Source organism: Phyllobates terribilis, unplaced genomic scaffold (assembly GCF_046119375.1).
Source record: "Phyllobates terribilis strain yellow unplaced genomic scaffold, ASM4611937v1 Scaffold_1__5_contigs__length_1240528914, whole genome shotgun sequence".
NCBI classification, from domain to species: Eukaryota; Metazoa; Chordata; class Amphibia; order Anura; family Dendrobatidae; genus Phyllobates; species Phyllobates terribilis.
This window is the reverse complement of record NW_027362761.1, coordinates 744,030,479-744,055,250: the sequence shown is the minus strand read 5'-3', so window position 1 is coordinate 744,055,250 and position 24,772 is coordinate 744,030,479. Positions and strand designations below refer to the sequence as shown.

The window sequence follows — 24,772 nt, the reverse complement described above, 5'->3', positions numbered from 1 at the left end:
ATAAAGTGCTTCTTTCAGCAACTTCAGCATATTGTAATACAGCTAAGTGTCCTAGACGCTGCAGAACATATTTCTGAGAAATTTTACGGTATAAATGCATAAAATGACACATAGGGTTTGTGTGCATAGTAGGAATTAGAATGTATAGAGGCTGATGCTCAGTTTTAGATTCAGCAGCATAGCTACAAAAAAGGTTGCACCTGGGTACTGGTCCCAGAATGAGCCCCTAGGCTCTTCTGCCACATTGCCGATGCCAGTATTATACAGCAGGGAGATTGGTGGGGATCCCTGTTACAGATGTATTGGGTTCAGTAGCTTTAACTTATTCTACTGGTGCAAAAATAATGTTAAAATGGGAAAGGTGTCTGATTTGAAATGTTTAATGCTCTTTACTATTAAATGTCACCTTTACATATTCTGCTGTTAACAGTGATTTACTTAAGAACATATAAATTCTTCTTATGATTAGAAATGTGGGATTGGAATGGCTTGATGTCTCTCCGGCTATCCTAACGAAAATGGGTTATAGGAACAGAACTATCGTGACTGAGTTTACACTTGCTGGGTTAACAGACAGCTCTGAACTGAAATCTTCTCTGTTTGTCCTGTTCTTCATCATATATTTCTTGACTTTGCTTCAAAACTCAGCGCTGATAACGCTTATCAGATATGATGCACAACTTTATAGTCCTATGTATGTTTTTTTGAAGCAGTTATCATTTATTGATATTTGTTATTCTTCCTCTGTCACAATCCGGATGTTAATGGACTTTGTGTCAGATAAAAGTTTGATTTCAGTAGCTGGATGTAGCCTACAGATGCTGTCCTATGCTGGGTTTGGAGGCAGTGAATGTTTTCTGTTGGCAGCAATGTCCTATGATCGATATGTGGCAATTTGCCACCCACTGGCGTATATACAAATAATTAACAGGCAAACGTTGTTAAGCCTTCTCTTACTGTCCTATATTGGAGGATTCTTCAATGGCTTTGTTCAGACTGGCTTCTCGTTTTTCCATTTGGACTTTTGTGAAAATCCTCAGGCCATTCACCATTTTTACTGTGATGTCATAGCACTAATTGAGACTTCTTGTGGGGATACAAGGCTTAATGAAATGATACTCTTTTCTTTAGTAGGGTTTATTGAGCTCACGTCTCTATTTGTAATCTTAGTATCTTACTCATGTATATTAATAGCTGTCCTGAGAATACGTTCCTCTAAAGGACAGAAAAAGGCCTTTTCTACTTGTGCTTCTCATTTGACAGTTGTGACTCTATTTTATGGAACTATTATTTTTATGTATCTGAGACCTTCAAACACTTACAGTCCAGAACAAGATAAGGTTATTGCTGTGTTTTATACAGTAATTATTCCTTTCCTCAACCCTTTAATATACAGCCTGAGGAATCGAGAGGTAAAGAATTCTGCCAGAAAGTTTGGGAATAGCATCATAGGAAATAATAGATGAAGATAAATCATCTATCTTCACAACATTTTACACAATTTTAAGGGTTACATTTTTGTTCATTGATTTTAATCCAATGTAGTCTAGGTCTAGCAACTATCATGTATTGTGTTTTTTTTGCATCCATAATAAAAGTAAAAAATCAACAGCTTACATAGTACAGTACTTATATAGTAATATATTAAAACTGAAAAAAGGCATGACAGGCAAAACCAAATCTTCATTAAATAATTGCCAAAAAAGAAAGTCTAGATTCAGATATGGCCATTTAGTATAAATCTAATGGACAATAACTTAACTGCGCACTTCAATGGGTTTACCACTTTTTTGGTTTCTTCTCTCTAATGGCCTGTGCTGTGTAAAAATAATAAAATTATATAGTACTCAACCTCCCCTGGTCCAGGTTCTGTCTCTCTGCCACTATTCTGGTCTTTGTGTATTGGCTGCAAAGGTGACATCACGACTAAAGCACAAGTCACCACTACAGTCAATTACTAAGTTCAGTGGCTCAGCCAATGTAGACCACATATAATCTGATTTTATTATTTTAACACAGTGCTGGTGAAAAAAGGCCAGAAACTTAAAAGTGGACAACCTGTTTAATCATCTTGCTTGCTCATCTATATCTTGTAGTTCTGCTACACCCAGTGTTGGAGTAAGGTTACCTAGAACCACCAAAGAAATGAATGGTGGACCCTGATAACCATTTATACAAAACATGTGTATGTCCTTTTGTAGCTGCATTGTATACCTTTATATTATTCTACACACTGGACATACTGTATCATCAATAGTAAGGTCTATTTGTTTATTTGTGAATCAATACATAATAAGTGAAGATGAGTAACGTAACTTAAAGACTTCTGTGGGACTGATTTACAAATCATTTCTGTTCAGAAAAGTGGTGATAAACTAAGGTCGTTAAACTGAAGTTTTACCCCCTAAGAAGGCAGACAATTTTTGTTTCTGAGTATTCTTTTTTTTTCTTCTTCTAAGAGCCATAACATTTTTATTTTTCCATCCAAATAGCTGTATGAGTTTTTTTTTGCTAGCTGACCTCTAGGTTTTATTGATACCATTTTACATAGAATATTTTTATCAGTTTTTGTTACATTTTTGAGGGGTGGTACGTGCATTGGCACCCTGAGATCTTGTGGGGTACAATGGGTGTCCGGTAGGACATCCTACAGGGATGACTCAGAGATTTACAGAGGGATCAAAGTGGTTCTTCTTGTGGGACTTTGGCTATACTCTGAGATGTTCTAATTGTGAGATTGGTGGCTAATTCTATACATTACACAGTACATTGATGAATTGGAACTATGTGCTGAGATCTGGTTAAAGGTAGAGGTGAGTAAATGAAGTCTCCTGTTTTGCTGATTTGCAGGTTCATAGAATACAATGGGAGAATTGATTCATCTATTTTTCTTATAAATTCAATAAAACAATACCAGACTTGGCTGATTTACCAATTAATGATGAGTGGTGTTGAGCGAGCATGCTCGACACTGCTCGGTACTCGCCCGAGCATCTCACTAGTCAGGATGTTCGGCGAGCACCAAGAATTTCCAGGTTACTCGGGCGGGAGCTCGGGTCTCCGCCCTGCACGTTTGGCGCTCTTTACAGAGCCAATGAACATGCAGGGATTGCCAGCCAGTCACTGGAATGCCGGAGCCATATTGTTTGTGGGCATTACAGTGATTTTCTGGCCGCACAGCGTCACCTCGAGTATTTAAAACCGGGCGCCGCCATCTTGGACACAGTCGCTCCGGATCAGACAGTGTAGGGTCAGTGCTGCTGAGTTAGGGAGAGATATATAGTGCGAAATAGGTAGTGTAGGGTCTCTAAAGCCTGCCAAATCAAACAAACAGTCCTTCTCAGGACTAATATCCATCCCAGATATCAGGCAGGCAGGCTGTATAGGAGACGCAGTGGTTATACCAGCAAACACTGCATTACAGTCCTGTGTGCTCCTGTTGGCCAAACTGCTAGACTTATCCCCCGGTCTCAGGGGCCAGGAAAAATATTTCTTTTTTCATATAAATCAGGAATTTTTTTTTCCCTCAGTCAGACTGTACAAATACGCGTCTTATTAACCTTTTGGTATTCCCACCCCCCCCCCCAAAAAAAATGAGTATGTCTGTGACTGTTCAGACACTAATAGATCTGTTTAAAAGAGTCTGGTGTAGGTCAGAGAAATAGAACTGTGGTTTTGCAGTTCCACAGGTCAAATCTCTGTATTATACTGCTTTTGGTACTTTTTGCCGTAAAAAAAAAACTGTAATAGTGTCTCCCTGACTGGTCAGACACCAATATATCTGTTTAAAAGAGTCTGGTGTAGGCCAGAGAAATAGAACTGTGGTTTTGCAGTTCCACGGGTCAAATCTCTGTATTATCCTGCTTTTGGCATTTTTTGCCGTAAAAAAAAATTTAATTGTGTCTCCCTGACTGGTCAGACACCAAAATATCTGTTTGAAAGAGCCTGGTGTAGGCCAGAGAAATAGAACTGTGGTTTTCCTCTTCCACGGTTCTAATCTCCTTTGTATTACCCTTTTTCCATTGATAGTGCGAGTGTAAGCTATTTTACTTCCTTTACAATGGGAAAGGCGCGTGGCAAGTGACGTGGAACTGGACATTTTGGTGATGGTGCGTGCAGAGGACGGGGCCGTGGCCAAGGTGAAAATATGCTACAACCAACAGCCACATATTCTCGCTCCCACTTCTTGACCGAATTACTAGGGAAGCACACTACAACACCAGTATTGCGAACTGATCAGTGTGAACAGGTTATTAATTGGATAGCAGATAATACTTCCAGTTACCTGGGCACCACCACCTCTGGTCTATCTTCCACACGGTCAAGTTTTGGTAGCCGTGAGTCTCGACCGCATACTCCACCTCACCCTGATGCTCCTTCCTCCCACCATGCCGAGTGTAGTCAGACAGCAACTGATCCCACACTTGGAAACTCTGAAGAGCTGTTCACTGGTCCATTTCCATATTTGTGCACCTCGCCTGCTCCGCTTGAAGTGGTGGAAGAGGAGATCCCATGTAGCGATGCCCAAATATTTGAACAGCCATGACCACAGGAAGTCGATGCTGGCAATTTGTCACAAGAGGTGGATGATGACGAGACACAATTGCCACGAAGTGAGGAGAAGGATTGTGGTGCGCAAGTGGAAGAGGAGGAGGTGGTGGATGATCTAGTAACTGACCCAACATGGCAGAGAGAGGCCAGCAGCACACAAGTGGAGGGAGGCAGAGTACCCCAACAGGCAGGAAGAAGCAGTGTGGTGGCCGCAGACAGAAGGCGGGCAACAGTTCCCCGTAACACCAACACGAGGGACGTTGCCAGTACAACCGGAAGGTCTCCCAGAGTCTGAAATTATTTTAAAGACTCTGCTGATAACCCCAAAAAGGCCATTTGTACCACCTGCCATGCCAGTATCAGCAGGGGTGACAAAACTACCAGCCTAACCACCACCAGCATGATCAGGCACATGGCAGCAAAGCACCAGACTTTGTGGGGCGAACCCCAGGGTCCACGACAAGTGTCAGCGGGTGTCACCACTGCTTCTTCCGCTGTTGTGTGTGTAATAGAACCCCCTGTTGTGCGTGTAAGGCAATCCCCTGTCCATACTGCATGCAAAGATGCCCCCTCCTCTCAGTCTTCACTTGTTATGGCAGTTTCTCAAGAAACAGCATCAACGTCCACGTCCCACCGCAGCGTTCAATTGTCCATGTCGCAGACCTTTGAACGAAAGCGCAAATTCGCAGCCAACGCCCCACAGGCCACAGTCCTAAATTCGCACATTTCACGACTGCTTGCGTTGGAAATGCTGCCTTTTAGGCTGGTGGAGACGGAATCCTTCCGCAACCTTTTGGGGGTGGCCGTCCCTCGGTACTCGGTCCCCAGCCGACACTATTTTGCCCGGTGTGCCATCCCCGCACTACACAAGCACGTGTCCCAAAACATCTGCGGTGCCCTCAACAACGCAGTTACTGGGAGAGTCCACCTGACAACTGACACGTGGACAAGTGCTTGTGGCCAGGGACGGTACATCTCCCTGACGGCACACTGGGTAAACATAGTGGAAGCCGGGAACCAGTTGGACCTTGGGACGGAACACATCCTTCCCACAACGAGGATTGCGGGCCCTATGTCAGTCAGAGTTACCCCCACAGTGTACAGCTCCTGCGCATCATCCTCCTCCTCCTGCTCATGTTCAGCCTCCATCTCAGATATCACCACATCAATTACAAGCTGGAAGCACTGCAGTACTGCCTCAGCCAAGCGGCAACAGGCTGTGCTGAAACTCATAAGCTTAGGTGATAAACCTCATACTGCTTGTGAGTTGTGGACAGCTGTGAAAGAGCAGGCAGATCTGTGGCTGAGACTGCTGAACCTACATCCAGGCATGGTCGTGTGTGACAATGGCCGTAACCAGGTGGCGGCTCTGAGGCGAGGCGAGATCACACATGTACCATGCCTGGCTCATGTGCTTAACCTCGTGGTTCAGCGGTTTCCTAAATTGTACCCCGAGTTGCCAGATCTGCTCGTCAAAGTACGCCGCCTGTCAGCTCATTTTTGGAAGTCGGCTACAGCTTCCGCCGCCCTTGCTGTGTTGCAGCAGCATTTGCAGCTTCTTTCACACCGACTGGTGTCTGATGTCCCCACACATTGGAACTCTACCCTCCACATGTTGCAAAGGATTTGTGAGCAGAAGAGAGCAGTTGTGGAGTACCAGCAGCAACAAGGCCGTCGATATTCAGGTCAGACTCCACACATAAGACCTCAGGAGTGCACCTGGATGTCTGACATATGTACCATCCTGACAAACTTTGAGGAGTCCACCAAGATGTTGAGTGGCGATGACGCCATCATTAGCATCAGCATCCCACTTGTCTGTCTTTTGCAAAGCTCTCTGCAGAGAATTAAAGAGGAGGCATTGCAGCCAGAGTATGATGAGATGCATCAAGAAGCCATAATGGGCAATTACACACTGCCCAGCCTCATCTCATCCCAACATGCATTGGGGGACAATGAGGGAGAGGAGGAGGAGGAGGAAGAACAGGAGCTGGTATCATGCGCTGTAGACAGTAGTACCTGTACAACTGTCATAGAATCGGTTCAGCGTGGGTGGCCTGAGGACAGGGGGGAGGAGGAGGAGCAGGAGGAGAGAATGGTCAGTCATCATCTTGGTGAGGACACAGAAGTCTTGCCCGTTACCAGTCTGGCACACATGGCTGACTTTATGTTATGCTGCCTTAACCGTGACCCTCGTGTTGTCAAAATGTTGGGTGACAGTCATTACTGGTTGGTGACACTTTTAGACCCCCGCTACAAGGAGAACTTTCACTCTATTATTCTTGAGGTGGAGAGGTCTAAAAAATGTGGCAGTACCAGAAGGCCCTTGCTGCAGAACTGTTAAAAAAATTCCCATCTGAACACGCTAGAGGCAGAGGTCACAGTTCGTTGACCAACCAAGGCGTACAGGCGAGAGAGACGCAACTCCAATCCAGCAGAGGCAGGGGAACACTGTCAATATTCTGGGACAGTTTTCTGAGACCCGCCCAGCTTACAGGCCATGAGGCACGGGGTACTCTCACAAGGAGTGGAAAGTTTCAAAAGATGGTGAGGATGTACCTTGCCGACCGTACCAGCGTCCTCCGTGATTCCTCTGTGCCTTTTAATTATTGGGTATCCAAGCTGGACACTTGGAATGAACTCGCTCTGTACGCCTTGGAGGTCCTGGCCTGCCCTGCCGCTAGCATGTTATCGGAGCATGTTTTTAGTGCCGCTGGGGGAATTATAACTGAAAAGCGCACTCGCCTGTCAATTAAAACCGTCTTGTTAAGCTACTGCGACCTCCACGTCTCTTCCAAGGGGCATTAAATCGTCTCGTTAAGCTACTGCGACCTCCACGTCTCTTCCAAGGGGCATTAAAAACGTCTTGTAAAGCTACTGTGACCTCCACATCTCTTCCAAGGGGCATTAAAACCATCTTGTTAAGCTACTGCCACCTCCACCACTTTTCCAAGGGGCATTAAAATCATCTTGTTAAGCTACTGCGACCTCCACGTCTCTTCCAAGGGGCATAAAAATCATCTTGTTAAGCTACTGTGACCTCCACGTCTCTTCCAAGTGGCATTAAAACCGTCTTTTTAAGCTACTGCAACCTCCACCACTTTTCCAAGGGGCATTAAAACCATCTTGTTAAGCTACTGCGACCTCCACGTCTCTTCCAAGGGGCATTAAAACCATCTTGTTAAGCTACTGCGACTAGTGTTGAGCCACCCTCGTATTTTTCGAGTTCGGTTCGGGTCATCGAACATCCGTATGTTCGCCGAACTGTTCGTCGAACTGTTCGTCGAACACCTTCGAACACCGTTAAAACCAATGGCAGGCAAACAAAAACACATAGAAACACATAGAAAACACCTTCAAAGGTGTCCAAAAGCTGACAAACTGCTCAGAAGACACAACTAACACATGGAAAAGTGACAAGTACATATAGTCATGCGAAAAGAAAAGAGGTGGAGGAGTAAAAGGAGGGGGAGACACAGATATAGGCATGTCATGCCCTTCTAAAACCAAAAAAGTGCGAAGCCGACACGGCCAGTCCGTTCCTGCCCATGCGACCTCCGTGTCGCCGGGTTTGTGCAAGAGCTGCGGTGGACCCTGATGGCCAGCCCCCCTCTCCCAATACTGGTGCCTGTCCGCTGGTGGGTCGAGCGAGCCCCCCTGCGGTGGAGGCAGGTCTAAGCTTTTTAATTTAAATTGTCTCTCTAATTTGAATGAGTACACTTTAAATCCTTTTACAAGGATCTATTGGAATGCAAGTCTGATGCCAGCAGATGCAGGAATTCCAGCTCCAGTAGCGTCCACTAAAGATGCTGCAGTTAAAAAGCTTTTATAAGGATCGAGCTTGGCGGTCCACCGCAAGGCGTCCTACCGCCTGTCCCAGCCCCTGTGCCTTGGAGTGCCTCCCGATGCTCTTCATAGAGTGTCCCGGGGGCCCGAACCATTTTCTTTGAAAAAATTAAGTGTCCAAACTACAGGTGGTGTAGCTTGCTTAACAGCTGGGATAATCCGCTGACTAGCAGACACTGCTATTTGGCACAAAGTATTTCCTGGGCTAGATGCAGTTAAAAATTTGTAATTAGATACTCTCGTTGGATGCTGAGAAAGCATTCCATAGAGTCTCCTGGCACGCCATATATTTCTCTCTTAAAAAGCTTGGGGTACGGGTCTAGGGGACCCTTTTATAGCCAAAATCACGGCCCTGTATCGCAAAACGTCACCTAGACTGAAGATAAATGGAACATTTTCATCACCTTTCATAATCACCAATGGGACAAGGCAGGGATGTCCTCTGTCCACTCTCTTATACATCCTAGTGATGGAGCACCTGCTCTCATCAATTCACCATAACCCCAATTTTAGGTGAATTGAGGTGGGAGGCACTGAGTACTAGTGCTCTGCATTTGCTGATGATGTCCTAGTATATATCACTCAATCACATATATCCATCCCTGCTGTTATGGATGAAATAGATCACTTTGTTACATGGTCAAATATTAAAATCAATGCAGCGAAGTCTGAGGCCCTCGATGTCTCCCTCCCCAAATCCATACAGGATTCCATCCAGTCCAACTTTCCCTTTGCCTGGCCCTCACAGGGTATCAAATACTTAGGAATTCGTATTCATAGAGACTTCTCCCGTCTATGTTATCTTAATTTTGGGCCCTTTATTGAACAACTCCATACAGACCACGGTTGGCAAGTTAGAACTGTAAGATTCACTACGTGAACCACTGGTGATTTGTGGAAAAGCACATGTACACTGTGTTCCAAATTAATATGCAAAAAGTGTTTAGGAGTGATAAGGTAAGAATTTTTTGGTTTGTCAGTTAAACTCATTGATGGTGATGTGTGTCAGGGCTCTTTATATCACTGTAAGCAATTGCAGACACCTGTGATAATTAGTTTGGCAGGTGTGTCCAATGAAAGGCAAGACTACTTAAGAAGGCTGTCACACATTATTAAGCAGCCTACATTTTCTGCCAAAATGGGAAAGAAAAGGGATGTGTCAGCTGCTGAGAAGCAACAAATTGTGGAGTGTTTAGGTCAAGGCATGACTACAATCAACATTGCCAAGACACTTCATCCTGATCATCGCACAATCAAGAAGTATATAGCTGATTCACAGTACACACGTGTGCGTGCTGATAAGGGAAAATTGAGGACTCTTTCCTACAGGCAATTACGTCAGGTTAAAAGAGCAGCGGCAAAAAAGCCTTGTCATAGCGGCAGACTAGTTTTTGAAGCTGCTGGTGCCTCCAACGTCCCCCGAACAACAAGATGCAGGGTCCTTCAGAGGTTTGCAGCTGTGCGTACGCCATCCTGTCGACCTCCTCTATCCACTGTACACAAGCAGAAACGGCTCCAGTGGGCCAAGCAATACATGAAGACTGACTTCAAAACTGTTTTGTTCACCGATGAGTGCCATGCAACGCTCCATGGTCCAGATGGATGGAGTGGAGGATGGCTGCTTGATGGATACCCCACGCAAACACGGCTACGGCGACAACAAGGAGGAGGTGGAGTAATGTTTTGGGCTGGAATCATGGGGAAAGAGATTGTCGGCCCCTTTAGGATCCCTGAAGGGGTAAAGATGAACTCCATAATGTATGTAGCTATGGTATTATTACTCCCCACAGGAAGAGTGTAGCTTCAGGGCAGTGTGGGTGGATGATGGTGGTTGTAGTGCAGGGAGTCAGAAATGAACACAGAGTCCATGTGATTCAGTCTCAAGATCTTTACTCACAGTTGTTGCAGTCCAGATTACAGGTACCAGAGCAATCTCCCCTGTCGTGCTGTGCGTACTCAGTGAGGAGCTCAGTCCACCCCCAGATAGCTCTGGAGTACTTAGCAGGACCCCCTTCTGTGTGTCCTTTCTCTGGCCTTCTCCCTGCACCTCACACCCAGTGACACTTCTATCCGGTATCCTCGGGTCTTGGCGGGCGACGTGTCTTTCGTCCCCTGGGTCTTATTGTGGCTACCTTCTTAGTGAGACTGGTGTGGACTTTGGCCTGCAGTACATGAAATGCTTCAGCCTCCGGTTTCTAGTTGAGCCTTGCTGTTTCTCCGCTAGTTGAGGTACCGGTTCCCCTTATCTGGCCTGACCCCTCTACCTCCTGGTAGCAGCGGGCGTACAGGTGGCCTTCTGCACGGCCAGTACCCCTAGGGTCCCTTCGGTTCTTGGAGCCTTCCTGCTCCCACTCCTCTCTTCTCTCCTTCAGTCCTGGGCCTCCCAGGCTAGGCCCGCCTCCGGAGGAGAGCTCATGCACAGCCTCTGCTCCTGTCACTTCTCCTCCTCTGACTGGCTTGCTCTTTCTAAGATGACTTCCTATTTATACTCTCCCTGTCATGTGCTCCCCTAAGCTGCTTTCTGCACCCACACCCACTACATAGGACCCTCCCACCAGCTAGGGACCTGGGACTGTGCTCTCCCTTAGGAGCAATCTCGCCTTACTCCCACTGCGGGTATGTGTTGGATGCAGGTGTTAGGGTCCTGAGCCATACTCCTTCCTTACCTGAGGGTGAGATACCACACCTCTGGGTGAGATGCAGTACCTCTGTGGCGACTGAACCCTCAGGGGCACCACACAACCTTCTGCACAGTTTTGAAATGGCGACGAAGATGTTTAGTGCTGACGATGATGCCATTATCAGCATGACTATTCCGGTGATTTACATGCTGGAGCACACGTTAAACAGAATTCAGAGTCAGGTGGTGGGACAAGAGGAGGTGGAGGAAGTAGAGGAGGAGTCGTATGCGGAAGGGATAACATCTCCAAGGTCCAGACGGTCAGCAGAACCAAGGTGTCAGGCATGGGAGGGTGGGGGAGAGGGATTAACCAGGGCGCATGGTAGCAGCCAAACTGTTGAGGAAGGTGCAGGAGCCGAGGAAGAAGTGGAGGACGAACTGGCGATGGGCATGTAAGACTCATCAGATGAGGGAGACCTTGATCACATTTCTGTTGTGCGAGGTTGGGGGGAGAGGGCAGAGGAAGGAAGCATGATTCTTACCTCGCTACCAACTCAACAAGGACTTGGTCCTCCTGGATGCGCAAGACACATGAGTGCCTTCTTGCTGCACTACCTGCAAAATGTCCCTCGGATTGTCAGAATTCTAAGTAATCCCGACTACTGGGTTGCCACACTCTTGGATTCCCGGTACAAAAGTAAATTTGCCGAAATAATTCCTGCCATAGAAAGGGATTCACGCATGCAGGAGTATCATCAGAGGCTGTTTCAGAATCTTACATGTGCTTTTCCACAAAACACCAGTGGTGCACGTAGTGAATCTCACAGTTCCAACTTGCAAACCGTGGGACTGTCGAGTCTTCATCACTCAAACTGTAACAGTAACACAGTATCTGCTGGTAACATCAATTTTGTGGAATCGTTTCACCACTTTTTTAGACCATCCTTTGCACGGCCACAGGAGACAAGAAGTCTGACACATAGTCAATGCCTAGAGAGGATGGTACAGGAGTATCTCCAAGTGAACATCGAAGCTATGACTGTGTCACTGGACCCTTGCTCGTTTTGGGCTTCCAATCTGGAAAAATGGCCGGAGCTCGCCACTCACGCCTTGGAGATCTTGTCATGCCCTGAGTGGTGGTGTGCTGACAGATAAGCACACGCGGCTGTCCACTGAGAATGTAGACAGACTCACGTTCATAAAGATGAACAAATCATGGATCAGCAAGGACTTTTCTATCCTTGTGTCCTCCTGGGGAAAATAAAAGCTTGAGGATTTTGTAAAATCACCTCACCAAGCGTTTTAAGCAACTCTGGGGCAATTGGTGCCACTTAAGTGGTGTCTGTGCCACAATTTTTGGAAAAAATGGAGACTCTTTTTGGAGTCCCCCTTGCTGTGTTTTACGTGACGTTGGCATCGTCAATTCCAGGTGGGTTGGGTCGCCCCCCCCCTCTTAACTGTAAGAAAGTACATACACTATGGCTTGGGGTAACACAGATGGTTGAGCCTGAAGAGCTGTTTACTCAGAGGTCTGCTCCAAAGCTTCAGTGTGTGCTAGTCAGCGTAGAATTTTTAACTGCATCTAGCCTAGGCAATACTTTGGGTGTAGTAGCCCAGCTGCTAAGCAAGCTGCACCGCCTGTGTATCTAATAAGAATTTTTAAATGCATCTAGCCTAGGCAGACTGTGGGGACCCCCAACCAAACCCAGACGCTCAGCCCCCCTACCGCCCCCCTTTCCTTGACAATACAATAATGTAACTCTTACAACTGGATGGGTGAGGATCGGTCACAGTTTTATTAACTCTTTATAGTCATTCCATTAGAAAGGTATTTTATTTCTAAAATAATTCAGCTTATTGCAGCATGCCCTGCGTCTCCACACCTGCAAGTTGGCCAACAAGTGTAACTCTCCAACATGTCCTTTCTATTTCTAGGTCACGGAGGATCCTGCGTACTCTTATGCAGGGCTCTGACCCCCATCCATCACTCTTAAAGCTTCTTCCACTCCGTCCTGGAGTCCTGACAGGAATATGTCCAGTCCAATATCCATTAAGTGAACACCGTCGGGCCGTAGGAGGCCTGCTTTATCTCTTTCCAGTTGTCGGTGTTGTATTACTACACTGCCTCTGTCTCTTCTAAATTTTGCCATCCGAATATTTATTACCCGCCTTGTCTATTCGATGGCCGTGATGTCTCGCGCACCTTGCCATACCGCTATCGGCACAATCTCTGACCATACTATAGTTAGTTTTGTGAAAAATTCTCTGAAGCGCTCAGTGTCTAGTTTCATTATTGCCATTATTTATGCGCTCTTGTGATGACCTAGGTCGTTTCCCCGGGCCTGTATAACTAAGATGACCGGACCTCTTGCCTCTCTCCCTACCTTGATTACCTCCATTAGTATCTGTGGCCATAGCAGGCCTCTAATACCTCTCCAGTTGAAATATGTGTTATGAAACTCTAACTTCCTCCCGCCTGGGTGGACTTTCGCCCTTTTTTCTGCCCAATATATATACGAGTGGCCTATCAACCACACTGTTGGCTTAGCGTCACCTGTAAAAGAAACAAACCATGTTAGGATTACAAGTCCGGTCTTATGTATCTCGCCAAACACGTGGATCGCCATCTCCTTATCCTCTGAACTTCCGTTTCTGACAGTCCTGCTCTTGCTGCTTCCATGGCCACGCCTATGCGGAATGAGTGTGTCCCGTAATCTTTGGGGTGGTTCCCTGCCGATGTTATGCATTTAGTAAATATAGCTTATAACTAGTGTCTTGAAAATTGCGTTCCATCAATGTGTGATAGGAAGAAATTACTTTGTGATCTGATGGTTATATATGTTTTTACTATTGTTACCCGACTCAGTGTACCATTTGTGGGTTGCAGAAGTACTCAAGTGCCCCTGCCCGCTGGAACCATTTTCGATTGGCGTATGCATAGACGTATTGCATTATTGGCTATGACTACGTCCTGGTGTAATAAGCCTCCACTGGTTGTAATTTTGGATTGAGGGACTAATTCGCTTATGCATAGCGCCCCGAAGAAGGCGATCGCAAATGCAGTAGACAGTAGTGTTGCTTCAAATTGTGAGTGTCATGTTAATGGTGTTAGGGATATGATGTGAGAAATCAGTTTTAGTGACACGGGACGGGACGTCTTCACTCCTGACTTAGCTGACCCCTTTTCCACCCTTTTAAGTATTGTCTGATGATGAATCTCTTTGTCACATCTCCCCAATTCAGTAGTTGGGAGTAGAGATGAGCGTTGTTCGACTCGAACTGTTCGTCAATCTCAAATTCGAGCTGTTTCGGGCGGTGTTCGAGCCGTTCGACAAACACGAACAATTTGAAAAAAATTCGGCTGTTCGAGGTTATGTTCGATAACTGTTCGTGCACCAAAATCATAACTGGATTTTTTCTCAGTAATGCTGAAAATTAATGTTAATACACAGTTTGAGTGTACAGTGGGGCGGGGGGAGCGGCAGGGGATGGATCTCTGCAGGAATAATGAAGATCTCCATTTTTTTTTCTCTTTCCCGCATTTACAGTGGGGAGGTGCAATCTGTCAGCCTATCAGCAGCGCACACACGGAGCGAACTGCTTTTTTTCACACAAGCAAGGGCATGTGTCATTGGCAGTGTATGCCCTATAAGACCCAGCCATTTTCCCCGTCGCCACCATTTTCTCACTGCTGCAGCTGCGTGTTAGACGGCACCGCTGTTGCTGTGTGCGCTATACCTTGTTAATTTTAAGCCAATTTTCGCACAAATCTACAGATAGCTTGGGAGTAGGGAATAGTTGTGTTTGCAGTCCTTTTAAGGACTAGGTTACAGCATTTCTTACGACTTTTATCAGGCAGGTCTGTGCTCTTAAATAGATAGGTTGGGAGTAAAGACTAATTGTAATTGCAGTCCTTTTCAGGACTAAGTTACTTCAGTTCCTATCAGTTTTTGCCAGGCAGGTCTGTGCCAGTGCTGTGCAAGTTTTATTCACAGCATTTGGCTAAATCTAGCAAAGCTAATCCTTTTTGTCCTATTGCAGAGTGTGTTAGTCAGTGGAGTAGCCTATCTGTGTTGCAAGCTACACCACCTGTGTATAGAATATCAATTTTTTTACTGCACCTAGTGAAGTAAAACCTTTTGGGCATAGCATCATTCTATTAGTCGATCTATACTAACCTCCACCAGGTTGCAAATTGAATATAATTTTTTTCTGCATCTAGCTCTGAAAAAATATTTGGCTTCTAGCAGTGTTTGGGACTTGTTCTATTAGTCCATCTATACTGACCTCCATCAGGTTGCAAATTCAATATAATTTTTTTCTGCATCTAGCTCTGAAAAAATGTTTGGGCTTCTAGCAGTGTGTGAGACTTGTTCTATTAGTCCATCTATACTGACCTCCATCAGGTTGCAAATTCAATATAATTTTTTTCTGCAACTAGCTCTGAAAAAATATTTGGGCTTCTAGCAGTGTGTGGGACTTGGTCTATTAGTCCATCTATACTGACCTCCATCAGGTTGCAAATTCAATATAATTTTTTTCTGCATCTAGCTCTGAAAAAATATTTGGGCTTCTAGCAGTGTGTGGGACTTGGTCTATTAGTCCATCTATACTAACCTCCACCAGGTTGCAAATTGAATATAATTTTTCTCTGCATCTAGCTCTGAAAAAATATTTGGGCTTCTAGCAGTGTGTGGGACTTGTTCTATTAGTACATCTATACTGACCTCCATCAGGTTGCAAATTGAATATAATTTTTATCTGCATCTAGCTCTGAAAAAATATTTCGGCCTCTAGCAGTGTGTGGGACTTGGTCTATTAGTCCATCTATACTGACCTCCATCAGGTTGCAAATTCAATATAATTTTTTTCTGCATCTAGCTCTGAAAAAATATTTGGGCTTCTAGCAGTGTGTGGACTTGGTCTATTAGTCCATCTATACTAACCTTCACCAGGTTGCAAATTAAAAATAATTTTTATCTGCATCTAGCTCTGAAAAAATATTTGGGCTTCTAGCAGTGTGTGGGACTTGGTCTATTAGCCCATCTATACTGACCTCCATCAGGTTGCAAATTGAATATAATTTTTTCTGCATCTAGCTCTGAAAAAATATTTGGGCTTCTAGCAGTGTGTGGGACTTGTTCTATTAGTCCATCTATACTGACCTACATCAGGTTGCAAATTGAATATAACTTTTTTCTCCATCTAGCTCTGAAAAAATATTTGGGCTTCTAGCAGTGTGTCGGACTTGTTCTATTAGTCCATCTATACTGACGTCCATCAGGTTGCAAATTGAATATATTTTTTTTCTGCATCTAGCTCTGAAAAAATATTTGGGCTTCTAGAAGTGTGTGGGACTTGGTCTATTAGTCCATCTATACTAACCTCCACCAGGTTGCAAATTAAAAATAATTTTTATCTGCATCTAGTTCTGAAAAAATATTTGGGCTTCTAGCAGTGTGTGGGACTTGGTCTATTAGTCCATCTATACTAACCTCCATCAGGTTGCAAATTGAATATAATTTTTTTCTGCATCTAGCTCTGAAAAATATTTGGGCTTCTAGCAGTGTGTGGGACTTGTTCTATTAGTCCATCTATACTGACCTCCATCAGGTTGCAAATTCAATATAATTATTTTCTGCATCTAGCTCTGAAAAAATATTTGGGCTTCTAGCAGTGTGTGGGACTTGTTCTAATAGTCCATCAATACTGACCTCCATCAGGTTGCAAATTCAATATAATTTTTTTCTGCAACTAGCTCTGAAAAAATATTTGGGCTTCTAGCAGTGTGTGGGACTTGGTCTACTAGTCCATCTATAATGACCTCCATCAGGTTGCAAATTAAAAATAATTTTTATCTGCATCTAGCTCTGAAAAAATATTTGGGCCTCTAGCAGTGTGTGGGACTTGGTCTGTTAGTCCATCTATACTGACCTCCATCAGGTTGCAAATTCAATATAATTTTTTTCTGCATCTAGCTCTGAAAAAATTTTTCAGCTTCTAGCAGTGTGTGGGACTTGTTCTATTAGTCCATCTATACTAACCTCCACCAGGTTGCAAATTAAATCTAATTTTTTATCTGCATCTAGCTCAGAAAAAATATTTAGGCTTCAGCAGTGTGTAGGACTTGTTCTATTAGTCCATCTATACTAACCTCCACCAGGTTGCAAATTCAAAATATTTTTTTTTCAGCATCTAGCTCTGAAAAAATATTTGGGCCTCTAGCAGTGTGAGGGACTTTCTCTATTAGTCCATCTATACTGACCTCCATCAGGTTGCAAATTCAAAATATTTTTATTTCAGCATCTAGCTCTGAAAAAATATTTGGGCTTCTAGCTGTGTGTGGGACTTGGTCTATTAGTCCATCTATACTGACCTCCATCAGGTTGCAAATTAAAAATAATTTTTATCTGCATCTAGCTCTGAAAAAATATTTGGGCCTCTAGCTTTGTGTGGGACTTGTTCTATTAGTCCATCTATACTGACCTCCATCAGGTTGCAAATTGAATATAATTTTTTTCTGCATCTAGCTCTGAAAAAATATTTGGGCTTCTAGCAGTGTGTGGGACTTGGTCTACTAGTCCATCTATACTGACCTCCATCAGGTTGCAAATTAAATATAATTTTTTTCTGCATCTAGCTCTGAAAAAATATTTGGGCTTCTAGCAGTGTGTGGGACTTGGTCTATTAGTCCATCTATACTGACCTCCATCAGGTTGCAAATTAAAAATAATTTTTATCTGCATCTAGCTCTGAAAAAATATTTGGGCCTCTAGCAGTGTGTGGGACTTGTTCTATTAGTCCATCTATACTGACCTCCATCAGGTTGCAAATTGAATATAATTTTTTTCTGCATCTAGCTCTGAAAAAATATTTGGGCTTCTAGCAGTGTGTGGGACTTGGTCTATTAGTCCATCTATACTGATCTCCATCAGGTTGCAATTTCAATATAATTTTTTTCTGCATCTAGCTCTGAAAAAATATTTCAGCTTCTAGCAGTGTGTGGGACTTGTTCTATTAGTCCATCTCTACTAACCTCCACCAGGTTGCAAATGAAATCTAATTTTTTATCTGCATCTATCTCTGATAAAATATTTGGCCTTCTAGCAGTGTGTGGGACTTGTTCTATTAGTCCATCTATACTAACCTTCACAAGGTTGCAAATTCAATATAATTTTTTTCTGCATCTAGCTCTGAAAAAATATTTGGGCTTCTAGCAGTGTGTGGGACTCATTGTATTAGGCCATCTATACCTAGCTCCACCAGCTTTGAAATTAATAATAATTTTTATCTACATCTAGCCCTGAAAATAATTTTTCTTCCCAATAGTGGTAGCAATAGAAATATGGGGCGCGCGCCTGGCTAACAAAAATATACGCTTCATAACAAAAAACATCAGCCTAGCGCACTGCATTAATAAGATGGCATCATCCTCTCTCCCAGTGCTAGGCCTACTACGCAGGCTAGCATTCCTGTGCCTAAAATACAATGTATGGGTCCGCGCTAGCCACTATGCTGAAGGGTCTAAAGCTGCTGCTAACGCTTTATAACAATTCAATTGGCAGATTTTCACAGAGCTCTTCCGCAACGCCCACCCATCGGGCAACAGTTGCCCACCCTCCCTATGGGATCTAGTGGCGAATAGTTGATGCCATTAATCAGAGCGTCAGTTGCCCCGTCGACGTGGCAAGCATACGGTAAGGTATGGGAAGAGTGTACACGACTAGTAGCAGGCAGACGGGTTGACCAATGTGAACAAGCCAGATCACAAGTCACCATAGAATTTCTCCACCAGCTAATGATGACGGGCATATCAGGGGCATCAGCGCAGCGGTGTCTGACGGGAGTAGCATTTCACTTCCAACTACTGAATTGGGGAGATGTGACAAAGATTCATCATCAGACAATCCATAAAAGGGTGGAAAAGGGGTCAGCCAAGTCAGGAGTGTAGACGTCCCGTCCCGTGTCACTAAAACTGATTACTCACATCATATCCCTAACACCATTAACATGACACTCACAATTTGAAGCAACACTACTGTCTACTGCATTTTGTGATCGCCTTCTTCGGGGCGCTATGCATAAGCGAATTAGTCCCTCAATCCAAAATTACAACCAGTGGAGGCTTATTACACCAGGACGTAGTCATAGCCAATAATGCAATACGTCTACGCATACACCAATCGAAAACGGTTCCAGCGGGCAGGGGCACTTGGGTACTTCTACAACCCACAAACGGTACACTGAGTCGGGTAACAATAGTTAAAACATATCTAACCATCAGATCACAAAGTAATTTCTTCCTATCACACATTGATGGAACGCCATTATCAAGATACCAGTTCCAAGCTATATTTAATAAATGCATAACATCGGCAGGGAACCACCCCAAAGATTACGGGACACACTCATTCCGCATAGGCGCGGCCACGGAAGCAGCAAGAGCAGGACTGTCAGAAACGGAAGTTCAGAGGATAGGGAGATGGCGATCCACGTGTTTGGCGAGATACATAAGACCGGACTTGTTATCCTAACATGGTTTGTTTCCTTTACAGGTGACGCTAAGCCAACAGTCTGGGTGATAGGCCACTCGTATATATATTGGGCAGAAAAAAGGGCGAAAGTCCGCCCAGACGGGAGGAAATTAGAGTTTCATAACACATATTTCAACTGGAGAGGTATTAGAGGCCTGCTATGGCCACAGGTACTTATGGAGGTAATCAAGGTAGGGAGAGAGGCAAGAGGTCCGGTCATCTTAGTTATACAGGCCGGTGGAAACAATCTAGGTCATCACAAGAGCGCATAACTAATGGCAATAACGAAACTAGACACTGAGCGCTTCAGAGAATTTTTCACAAAACTAGCTATAGTATGGTCAGAGATTGTGCCAATAGCGGTATGGCAAGGTGCACGAGACATCACGGCCATCGAACGGACAAGGCGGGTAATAAATATTCGGATGGCAAAATTTAGAAGAGACAGAGGCGGTGTAGTGATACGACACCGACAACTGGAAGGAGATAAAGCAGGCCTCATACGGCCCGACGGTGTTCACTTAATATTGGACTGGACATATTCCTGTCAGGACTCCAGGACGGAGTGGATCAAGTGTTAAGAATGATGGGTGGGGGTCAGAGTCCTGCATACAAGTATGCAGGATCCTCCTTGGCCTGGAAATAGAAAGGACATGTTGGAGAGTTACACTTGTTGGCCAACTTGCCGGAGTGGAGACCCAGGTCATGCTGCAACAAGCTGAATTATTTTAGAAATAAAATGCCTTTCTAATGGAATGAGTATAAAGAGTTAATAAAGCTGTGACTGATCCTCACCCATCCAGTTGTAAGTGTTACATTATTGTATTGTCAAGGAAAGGGGGTCGTTAGGGGGGCTGAGCGTCTTGGTTTGGTTGGGGGTCCCCACAGTCTGCCTAGGCTAGATGCAGTTAAAAATTCTACGCTGACTAGCAGGCACTGAAGATTTGGAGCAGACCTCTGAGTAAACAGCTCTTCAGACTCAACCATCTGTGTTACCCCAAGCCATAGTGTATGTAGTTTCTTACAGTTAAAAGGGGGGGGGCAGCGACCCAACCCACCTGGAACTGACGATGCCAACGTCATGTAAGACACAGCAAGGGGACTCCAAAAAGAGTCTCCATTTTTTCCCAAAATTGTGGCACAGACACCACTTAACCCTAGAACGCATACCTGGGGCCTCGCAGGCCCGCCCTGTTAATTGTTTTCTATTTTCTGCAAGATTACTTTAGTTAGAATTTTGAAACTCTAGGTATTCTCCATGTATATTGCTGTTTGTCATTTGAGTTTGAGTTATTCCATGTTATTTGCACACGGGCCTAAAAGGCCCCAGATATGTGAAAGTGTAGATTTTTATGGTCATGCGTTCTAGGGTTAAGTGGCATCAATTGCCCCGCAGTTGCTTAAAACGGTTGGTGAGGTGATTTTACCAAATCCTCAAGCTTTTAGTCTGCCAAGGATGACACAGGGGTAGAAAAGTCCTTGCGAATCCATGATTTGTTCATCTTTATGAACGTGAGTCTGTCTACATTCTCAGTGGACAGCCGCGTGCGCTTATCTGTCAGCACACCACCAGCAGCGCTGAACACACGTTCAAAGAGAACGCTGGCTGCAGGGCATGACAAGATCTCCAAGGCGTGAGTGGCAAGCTCCGGCCATTTTTCCAGATTGGAATACCAAAATGAGCAAGGGTCCAGTGACACAGTCATGGCTTCGATGTTCACTTGGAGATACTCCTGTACCATCCTCTCTAGGCATTGACTATGTGTCAGACTTCTTCTCTCCTGTGGCCTTGCAAAGGATGGTCTAAAAAAGTGGTGAAACGATTCCACAACAATCGACCAATTGGAAAACAAGAAACCCCACTAATGCAAATGATTACCCCAAATCTGCAGATCATGCCTTTAAAAGCCATAACCTCACAACAGACAGTAGTCTATTGGAAATTGGAGTCAGGAGCTCTAGGACCATATAGAGCTACCCCACAGGCAACAGAACTAGATCTGTATTCCCATGAGGAGTTGAGATTAGAAAAAGGAGGAGTAAAGACAATGCTATAGGCTTGCAAATGCCACCTGAGCATTTTGGTCTTATAGCCCCAAGGTGAGGCTTGGCCATAAAGTGGATTCAGGTAATGCAAGGAGTGATAGACCAGGATTATCAGGGAGAAATTAAAGTACTTTAAATGAATAGTGGAGAAAGTGACATGTTAATACAGAGGGGAGATAAGATAGCTCAGTTACTGGTACTGTCTATTTCTAAAATGCAGGTGGTCATAGGAAGGGCCCCTAAAGTTGTGACAGTCAAAGGAGATAAAGGATTTGGATCCTCACACCCTGTCAATGATGATGCAAAAATCTGGGTGAAACAACTGGGTGACAAAGGTCCTCCAGAACCTGCTGAAGTAATTGCTTGAGGAGCAGACAACATGTTGATAGTTATGAAACTTGGGCAAGAGAAGTGGGAACACATCCCAACTGACAGGTGTTATCTCAGAGAATAATACAGGTATATATTTTCTCTTTAGATAAAAATCTGGAAATGGTGCATCGTTGCCGCCACCGTGTATATGGTCCTTTCAACTTCAGTCATGACCCAAGTGATCTTCAGACCATAAACCGAGACCCCAAATCAAATTGCAAATTGTTCAAATTCGCTGGGGTCTGCAAACTTCATAAAATTTGACTTGAATTTCGATTCACATTGAAATGATTCGATCATCTCTAGTGGTCACACCGAATATTGATTTGATTTAGATTTCTCTTTTGTTCTTCAGTTTTCACTTTGTTAATTGATAAAAGTAAACTGTTGACATTTCTATTACTAAAAGTTTCACTTTGCAGAATTTTTTCTACACCTGCCTAAAACTTTTACAAGTGACTAGAGACTAAATCATGCTAATAAAAAGTGATTAGTATAAAAGAATGCTCAATTCTCTTAGGTAGGAGAACAATCGTCGTAAGTCCCCCAGTGACATGTTATTTATAAAATAGCTTATAGCCATAGGAAGGGAGCGAAGGGTGAAGACCAGAACGCTGCTGCAGTCAGCATCTACTGACACGTATGTACTTTAAAAGTTCAGAGCACAAATACAATTAAAACGAGCAGAGTGTCGTAATACTGTACTTGTGTGTGTGATTATATATATATATATTTTCTGGTACTATAGTGATTGGCTTCAAAAATCCTCATAGCCCTTTGCTTATATAGTAGATTTCAGTTACTGAAAATTGGACACAACATTGTGCGTAAACATTATCATAACATAACAACATCATCACAAAAATCCTCCGCCTTTTAAAATAATAAATGTAATAGCTTTAACAATATTAATATATTTGTCAGCAGAAATGTGATATATCCTTAACTAACATTTGTATAAACCTGATGCTTACGGTACACCGACATGCTTCATAGACTTCATTTAGTTACTGATATAAAGTGCTTCTTTCAGCAACTTCAGCATATTGTAATACAGCTAAGTGTCCTAGACGCTGCAGAACATATTTCTGAGAAATTTTACGGTATAAATGCATAAAATGACACATAGGGTTTGTGTGCATAGTAGGAATTAGAATGTATAGAGGCTGATGCTCAGTTTTAGATTCAGCAGCATAGCTACAAAAAAGGTTGCACCTGGGTACTGGTCCCAGAATGAGCCCCTAGGCTCTTCTGCCACATTGCCGATGCCAGTATTATACAGCAGGGAGATTGGTGGGGATCCCTGTTACAGATGTATTGGGTTCAGTAGCTTTAACTTATTCTACTGGTGCAAAAATAATGTTAAAATGGGAAAGGTGTCTGATTTGAAATGTTTAATGCTCTTTACTATTAAATGTCACCTTTACATATTCTGCTGTTAACAGTGATTTACTTAAGAACATATAAATTCTTCTTACGATTAGAAATGTGGGATTGGAATGGCTTGATGTCTCTCCGGCTATCCTAACGAAAATGGGTTATAGGAACAGAACTATCGTGACTGAGTTTACACTTGCTGGGTTAACAGACAGCTCTGAACTGAAATCTTCTCTGTTTGTCCTGTTCTTCATCATATATTTCTTGACTTTGCTTCAAAACTCAGCGCTGATAACGCTTATCAGATATGATGCACAACTTTATAGTCCTATGTATGTTTTTTTGAAGCAGTTATCATTTATTGATATTTGTTATTCTTCCTCTGTCACAATCCGGATGTTAATGGACTTTGTGTCAGATAAAAGTTTGATTTCAGTAGCTGGATGTAGCCTACAGATGCTGTCCTATGCTGGGTTTGGAGGCAGTGAATGTTTTCTGTTGGCAGCAATGTCCTATGATCGATATGTGGCAATCTGCCACCCACTGGCGTATATACAAATAATTAACAGGCAAACGTTGTTAAGCCTTCTCTTACTGTCCTATATTGGAGGATTCTTCAATGGCTTTGTTCAGACTGGCTTCTCGTTTTTCCATTTGGACTTTTGTGAAAATCCTCAGGCCATTCACCATTTTTACTGTGATGTCATAGCACTAATTGAAACTTCTTGTGGGGATACAAGGCTTAATGAAATGATACTCTTTTCTTTAGTAGGGTTTATTGAGCTCACGTCTCTATTTGTAATCTTAGTATCTTACTCATGTATATTAATAGCTGTCCTGAGAATACGTTCCTCTAAAGGACAGAAAAAGGCCTTTTCTACTTGTGCTTCTCATTTGACAGTTGTGACTCTATTTTATGGAACTATTATTTTTATGTATCTGAGACCTTCAAACACTTACAGTCCAGAACAAGATAAGGTTATTGCTGTGTTTTATACAGTAATTATTCCTTTCCTCAACCCTTTAATATACAGCCTGAGGAATCGAGAGGTAAAGAATTCTGCCAGAAAGTTTGGGAATAGCATCATAGGAAATAATAGATGAAGATAAATCATCTATCTTCACAACATTTTACACAATTTTAAGGGTTACATTTTTGTTCATTGATTTTAATCCAATGTAGTCTAGGTCTAGCAACTATCATGTATTGTGTTTTTTTTGCATCCATAATAAAAGTAAAAAATCAACAGCTTACATAGTACAGTACTTATATAGTAATATATTAAAACTGAAAAAAGGCATGACAGGCAAAACCAAATCTTCATTAAATAATTGCCAAAAAAGAAAGTCTAGATTCAGATATGGCCATTTAGTATAAATCTAATGGACAATAACTTAACTGCGCACTTCAATGGGTTTACCACTT

At 43.5% G+C, this 24,772-nt stretch overlaps 2 protein-coding genes across 2 annotated transcripts; both read left to right on the top strand.

Annotated features, from left to right (window-relative positions):
- Positions 1 to 518: 518 nt before the first annotated feature.
- Positions 519 to 1,466, top strand: LOC141170670 (olfactory receptor 5A2-like). The gene has a single exon (XM_073655175.1). The coding sequence runs from the start codon at positions 519 to 521 to the stop codon at positions 1,464 to 1,466; it is 948 nt and encodes a 315-aa protein (XP_073511276.1).
- Positions 1,467 to 23,502: 22,036 nt separating this feature from the next.
- LOC141170654 (olfactory receptor 5A2-like) lies at positions 23,503 to 24,450 on the top strand. The gene has a single exon (XM_073655173.1). It carries the CDS (start codon positions 23,503 to 23,505, stop codon positions 24,448 to 24,450), a length of 948 nt encoding a protein of 315 aa, XP_073511274.1.
- The last annotated feature ends 322 nt before the right edge of the window (positions 24,451 to 24,772 follow it).

Coding starts and splice junctions, on each gene's coding strand:
- LOC141170670 (XM_073655175.1), top strand. CDS start 519: ATGGGTTATAGGAACAGAACTATCGTGACTGAGTTTACACTTGCTGGG.
- LOC141170654 (XM_073655173.1), top strand. CDS start 23,503: ATGGGTTATAGGAACAGAACTATCGTGACTGAGTTTACACTTGCTGGG.